The sequence below is a fragment of the Notolepis coatsorum genome (genome assembly GCF_963971535.1).
Source record: "Notolepis coatsorum genome assembly, chromosome: 1".
NCBI lineage: Eukaryota > Metazoa > Chordata > Actinopteri > Aulopiformes > Paralepididae > Notolepis > Notolepis coatsorum.
In genome coordinates, this window is record NC_140165.1 from 198,206,917 (window position 1) to 198,214,363 (window position 7,447).

General features: G+C 43.3%; 1 protein-coding gene across 1 annotated transcript in view; it reads left to right on the plus strand.

Moving 5' to 3' along the window:
* Positions 1 to 5,647, plus strand: part of lrrc75a (leucine rich repeat containing 75A) — a 262,186-nt gene extending 256,539 nt beyond the window's left edge. Inside the window, exons 4-5 of the mRNA XM_084318590.1 lie at positions 3,193 to 3,466; positions 3,737 to 5,647. Coding sequence (XP_084174716.1) covers positions 3,193 to 3,466; positions 3,737 to 4,336 — 874 coding nt within the window. The 3' untranslated portion in view covers positions 4,337 to 5,647. The remainder of the gene's footprint in view (positions 1 to 3,192; positions 3,467 to 3,736) is intronic.
* The last annotated feature ends 1,800 nt before the right edge of the window (positions 5,648 to 7,447 follow it).

Sequence of the window (7,447 nt, forward strand, 5' to 3'; positions counted from 1 at the left end):
CAATATTCCATTTACCTAGGTATACATTTTATGCAGATTTTCACCTGGGGTGGAACAGGTTGGTTGAGGTGAGGGTTAGGTTTATCCATCCTATTGGTAGTTAGCCAGACTGGGGGTGAGTGACCTTAGTTTGTGGTGGTGGGAGTGGATCTCTCTCTATCTCTCTCTCTCTCTCTCTCTCTATCTCTCTCTCTCTCTCTCTCTCTCTCTCTCTCGTCTAGTGTGGGATTCTGGTCTGAAGCCAAACATCTCATGAGGGACTGACCTCTCTTACACTTTTTCATCTGCTCTTTATTTACATGTATTAGTAGTCCCGCTTCATCTGTTTGTTAGTTTAATACGAGAGGCGGAGGGGGTTAGGAGGAGGAGGATGAGATAGAGGGGTAGACAGAGGGATTAAGGATGGGAAAAGGACTCGCCGTGGGAGCAGTGAGGGAGGGAGAGGATGGGAGTGAAACCTAGGAACAGAAAATAGAGGGAGGAGCTGGAGCAGAGCATGGGAGAGAAGTATTACCCTAATGCTTGGACTGAGTGTGCATGTGTGTGTACTTGGGTGTGTGTACATTGTGGTGGTGATGTGTGTGTGTACATTGTGGTGGTGATGTGTGTGTGTGTACATTGTGGTGGTGATGTGTGTGTATTTGTGTGTGGGGGGGGGGGGGCTCGCATCACAGGTCATTCTCCAGGAGAAAGGGCAGGATGGCTGTGACATCATTAGCTTGAGATCATTGCTACAACATGAGTCTCCTCCAAAGCCCATACACAGTCCAGAGAGAGTGTTTTAAACAGAGGAGGAAACACAGTAATGGTGGAATAGTTGACCTCAAACACTGTCCTCTGTTAACTCTAGTAGGTAAGTGTGGATTACAGTATCGACAGTGTCTTCTGTCTTCTGTGTGGTTTCAGTCACCAGCTGATCAGAATATGGAGAGGTTAAAGGCTTTTGGTAAACACACTTATTTCCCAACTTGAGAGTGATAGTTCCTGTACTAGCTAGGCTAGCATGCACCTGGACCTCTCTCTGGGGGCTACTGGACACACACACACAGATGAAACTGAAATCAATCTTCTCTGACACTGGGGAAGATGGCCAATAAGTGTTACCCAAAATGTTGGTGTTCCTTTAAAACCTGTTAAGCCTTAAGGTCCCCCTATAGGGGACTTTTCTTTTGTCACCTGAAAGGGCAATCGACAGGCAACAAATAGGGCTTTAATTCTATCTATATATTGTATTAAAAGAAATGCACACCCGAGCCACTAGAGGTCGGCAAAGAATCGTCCACATGTGGGCCCTTGGATGTTAAGAGGTCAATGTTTTTAAATATTTTTTTTTGTAGCCAAGAGTAAAGACAATAACCCTATCAAAAACAGTAGTCAAAGTGTATATTTTAATTTTTACCGATGTTTTATACGATTTATCGGAAAATGCTAATTATCGTAAAAACCGCAAGGAAATGACTAAATCCAGATTCAACCCTGCCATTGGAAAGAGGAGCATTTTCCCTGTCCATAGATGTATGATTTGGCCATAATAAGGTCAAGGTCAAGTTCAAGGTCAAATATGAATTTATAATTAAAATTGATTATCATTAATTACTGTATCTACAAATCCTTCTGTTTAATCATCTTCCCGCGGTTCATTTGCTTAGATTTTTTGTACACATGATCTCAATAAGGTGGTGAATGAGCTCAGTGAGCATTTTCTCCTACCCGTATACATTTTTGATCAAAGATGCAAAAATCATAAATCATAATTTATATTCTCCTTTGTTTCATCACAATTTACTCAAGCCTAGTAACACACACAATATTTCTGACACTGGAAATACATATCCCCAGGTCCCTAGATGTTCCTAGATACCAAGAACATGCTAATTGACCTTGCAGAAGTGGAGCAATCTTCCATTTACTTAGGCATGTACCTTTAGGCGAAATACGGCTTACAGCTTATCAGGTTAAGTTGTGTATTTATTGTAATAATTCACATTCTTTTTTAACCTAGAGCCCATTTTCTGATCATTTGGCATCATACTGTAACAATGAATTACCAAAATCACATGAACCATGAAAGAGCAAATTGTGTTTTTCTCTGCACTTGAGTTGGTCACAATTCAATCCAAGAGATCAACCACACGCATACATGGAATGTTAACAGAAAGCCTAAATATGACCTTTCAGAATAATTTCAGAGACATAATATTATTTGTTTACTCTTGATGACAATGTTTGACTGTTGCACAGGTTGGTTGAATTGCGGAAGAGTGAGAATGTGTGTGTGTGTGTGTGTGTGTGTGTGTGTGTGTGTGTGTGTGCAGTGCAGTGCACTGTACTATATATTTCTGTCTGCCGGCCTCACCTGCATGTGTACAGGATGTGATTTGTGGTTAATTGAGGTCAACCCCCATTGTAGTCTACATGCATTGTGTGTTGTTTTCATTTCTCATCTGGAGGAACTTCAACTTCTGATCAGAGTTTTTCTTTTTATGGACTCAAAAAACCCGGACCAGGCCTTCACGCTTGACTCCGTGCATCTACTGCCAAATCCAAGCACCCTGCAGGGTGTATTTTTAGCATCAACCATGTGTGTTTGGAGAGCAGCATTGCTTCAAGTGTTTCACTACTCTGCAGATATTTTTCATTCCCTGAAATATACCCCCAGCACTCCACAATTGTTATATTTCTGAGTTCCTAGTGTTTTCTTTACACACAGCACGTTTACACGTTTTTGATGGATTAGGTTCCAAATCACATTGTTGAAACACATTAACTCATTTGTGTGTTTTTACTGTATTTATTACTGCCTGTTCATGGTTCATTTTCTTCCTTTCTTCCTGGGCCTTTAAAGTCCAAGGCTACTTGTTTTTCAAGTGCATTTTACACACTGTCTAATACACAAGGCACAGAGGGCAAACAAGGGGGGGGGGCAATAAAAGCAAAGACAAATGGAATGTAACACACAGTACCAAAAGTCAGTAATAAATCTCCCCTCTAGAGCATATGTGTGTAGGGTACTAGATAGCAGGTATTAGGGGTATATCCTGTATAAGACATTTAACTAAATGGTGATTTCATTGGATATGCACTGTTAATTAATGCTTGTATATCTTATCGTGTGTTGTCATGTTTGTTAATATGTTTGTTTAAAAAATTATAAAAAAATAAAATACAAATAAATCTCCCCTCTGTCTCCAGTCTGAAGGCGGTGCTGTCGGCCCCTCCCCCCAGCGGTGCGCTGGACCTGTCTGGCATCCCTCTGACAGTGCGGGACATGGAGCGTCTGAGCAACCACCTGCAACGCCACGCGGACACTGTGGCCAGCCTGGAGCTGGGCTTCACTGAGCTGACTGACGAGGCCTTCCTCCTGCTGCTGCCCACCCTGGCCACCCTGCCACATCTAGAGACCCTGGCCCTCAACGGGAACAGGCTAACCAGGGCCGTGCTGAAGGAGCTGACCGATACCCTGAAGGTAAGGGGTGTCTCTCTCTCTGTCTCTTTGGTCTGTGTTTGTGTAACTTTACAGGTACTTTACGAGAGTCAAGGAATGATGAGTAGTGTCTGTCGAAGTGTCCTTGAGTAAGACACTGAACCTGCTCCATATTGTTCTGCAAAATGACTGACCCTGAACTTTGAAATCTCCAACCCCCCCCCCCCATACCCAGGGGTATGAAAATGACATGATGAGAATGAGGATAATGTGACAATGGCGATAATGCTTATCACTGCTTTTCCACCCCAGGACCCGGGCGGTTTCCCCAGCGTGACATGGATTGACCTGGGAAACAACGTGGACATCTTCTCCTTGCCGCAGCCCTTCCTGGTGAGCCTGAGGAAGCGCTGTCCCAAGCAGGGAAACCTGCCCACCATCCTGGAGTTTGGGGAGAGCCAGGCCAGTGACCCCCCCGAGAGGATCGTGGAGGACGGGGAGGAGGAGACGGACAACACCAACCGGACGGAGAGCATGGATGAGCTGCGGTCGGACGTGGAGGGAGAGATGGATGGAGAGACGGAGATAGAGGAGATGATGGAGGAGCTGCTGGACTTCGACAGGGAGGTGCAGGGAAGGGATGAGATGGAGGAGGACAGCATGTGGACCATGGAGGAGCAGAGGAGAGGGGGGAGCAGGAGGGGGGAAGAGGAGGAGACAGCAGAGGGGGCACAGAGGAGAGATGGACACGAGAAGAGACCGGAGAAAGCGGAGGGGGACGACACGCACAGTTGCTCTTCCCACCTGTCATGCTCCAGCCAATCGCTGCACTCCTCAGGGGCCATGGAGCCAATGAGGGTGGAGAAGGATGACTTGGACAAGGAGACCAACCAGTCGGACCACTTGACCTGATTGTAGGTCCTCTGTCCTCCGCTCTGCTTATATTGTCCTCTTCCGTGTCAATTCTTCTCTTCCGTGTCAATTCTTGTCTATAAGAAGAGGAGAGACTTTGTCTCCTGCAGCAGAAGCTTACTGGTACATAGAACTTGAAATATTCAAAAGATCTAGTGTTGATAATACAAACAGGCGGCTCCATGTTTTCACCTGATGAGGGGGCTTGAACAATGAGATGACAATCTGGCTTGGAAAAGGATGTCTGTCTGTGCATAGCATAGAGACTACAGATTATCTTTTATGTATAAGCATCAAGGATGTTAACTCTAGCACGTTCTGAAATGTTTCTATTCAGGTCCCCCCCCCTCCCCTCCCGATAATCCTCCTGTCCTGCCATTGGATGAATGCCTACATGTGCCTGTAACATGTCCCACAATTGGTTGAGAGGGTGTGTGATCAGATAGAGAGATAGACACATAGTCAGGCTATAGAATAGTCAGGGCCACAAACCATACAGATATTAGCTGGTGATAAGCAGAGGTAGTCAGACAGGCTATGCTACATAGAGCGAGGCCTAACAGACAGACAGATGGACAGACAGACATACAGTATAGATTGAAAGCAGTTGATGAAAGTTGAAATAATGTAAGTTGGCAGAGTCTGTACATCAGGAGTCAGGATAAAAGGCAGACAGCAGTGAACAACCAATATAAGTAGGTGAGTCTATATTTATCTCTCTGTCAGACCAGTACCCTCTCCTGTATTTGTCCCCCTGTCTACAGTACCTAGCATTACTGGTGCAGGTGCAACGCTCCAGGGTCAGCATGTCCAGATGGGAAAAGCAGTGCAATGAGAGCTATTTTAAGTGCTACTGATGGAAACAGTTTGTGGAAACCAAAAAGAAAAAAAGAAAATCAAGCCATGGCTGTTGTAAGACTAAATGTGAAAGACAAGGGCACTGGCAATGGGCCTAATGATTGTACCGTGAGTGAATCTGACACTGTATGTAGAAAGGATAAGGGGCGTGAGGGTGAAAGGTAAAAGGGCTCAGTGGTGCCCGTGTAAAGTGAATAGATAAGATAATCTTAAATACTTTGTGGTAAAGCAAAGTGCTGGGTATCTTAAACCTTTAGCAGCTTTCTCTCTTAACCCAGGCCATATTCCCCTTAGCGCTACTATGACATTAGTGTGTGAGAGATGCTTCTAGTGCTGTATTATATCACATAGATACAGCATTACCATCCATCACACCCGTATGGTGTTCTAATTGTCTCACCATAATATCCCCTTATATACTGTACCCTTATGCACTATGTAGCTCACACTTTGCTTGTGCTTACCCAGCCTGTAACATAGTCTTACAATAGAAAGCTTTAATGATTAAATGCATTTTGATGTATAGCACGTATTCCTTTTTTACCTTTCCAGAGAGGGACGATTGTTGTTCTTTCGCTCTTTAAAGAGGAATACTGCTCAATTTATGAATTTGCATGGACCAGGGAAAGTCCGATTCATATTTGTGAACTTTTCCAAAGTTTGAGACACCCAGAGAACTCAGACTTTAATCTGTGAAACCAAGATTCCGAGCAGCCTGGAGTTTCTCCATTCGTGTCAATAGGTGGCCGACTTTGTAGGTTTGAAGATTTTACATCCAAAAGAGCATTATTCTGTCATAATATTGGATGTTTTAAAATAGTATGTTTAATAGACAGTTTCACTGGGATTCTGTTGCTCTGGAAAGGTTTGGACCCAAGTGTATTTCCTGTTATTGCATTAGCAAACATTGCAACAGGAGGAACTTAGGTCTATGCTTCTATAGGCAACTTGTTCTTGGTGCTGCAGAGTCACCAACGAGTAAGCAAGTACGCACATCTGTATAAACACGGACCACACTCAGGACAATTCAGTTGAATCGTGAAAGATTCAAACAAATTTGTCCTGAAGTGCGGTCCACTTTTACAGAAGTTATAAAACAGAAAATGTATCACAGAATATGGTGTCATCACTGTGCATAGGAAACTGTACTGAGGTACATTATCACCAATATAAACTGGACTATGCTAGGCCATAAGAATACTTACAGTATTTGATTGCTCAACCTCAGTAGTATTCCCCTTTAATTTAATTAATCTTTATGAAAATGAGCCAATATATTGCATTATCCCTGTTGAATAAACTTGATGAGTATATGATCATTATGATGTGCTTTTAACCCTTTAAACAGAGGAAGGAGTAGCCGGCCTATGGATATGGTGTGACGCTATACATATTGCACAGCTTAGAGAAGTGATAGGATATCATGAAATATGACTATCAGCATCATCGGTGGTAAACAGTTGATGTGATAGTATGGAAGATTGTCCTTTAAAACCATGTTGGTGTTTAGCCATTAAAGACATGATTTTCTTCCGAGGAAGTCAATCTCTCATGTCGTTCTCTCAGATATCATATTGGGGCTGTGGCAACTTCAGATTTGTGATCGATGAACATACGGAAAACACTGATATCAGTCAATCAGGACCCTACATTTTCTCAGGGTCAAACTGACTCAATGCATACCACTTCAAGCCCCAAGAACACGTCTGGAAGATTCTATATTCTATCCTCAGGTCTACTATGGTTTTCTGGTTGTAAATATGACTTTTTATTCCAGAGAGAGAGAGAGTCCAATGGAACACAGTGTGTATCTTTTTATTGATTCAACAAAGCTGTGCATTTGCGTGTATTTGCAGTAACTGTGCTCTTTACCCAAGGCAGTGTTTGAATCACAGAAGTCCCAAAGGTGCAATGACAAAAAATAACACATTGAATTGTCAAGTTGAAATCCTCCTAGGGGTCACAACCAACTTGGCACAGTCAATAGTTCCAATTGAATCGACATCCCATAATATTCTGATTGCCAGTATTTAGAACGCAATGGTTATCCACACATTTACAGTCCGAGTGTGGCCAATTGTAATCCAAACTCTGTCTGTGTCCATTGTTCGATGAGTTTCTCTCTTTGAGAATTCTCTCTCTGTCTCACCTAAGTCTTGTGTCTTTGCATCAAGGATCTTGAAGAGGCCAGACAGAATAACAACCCCTGTCAGTCGCCATACAGCCTTGATGGCTATTCCTTTCAGAGGCTGT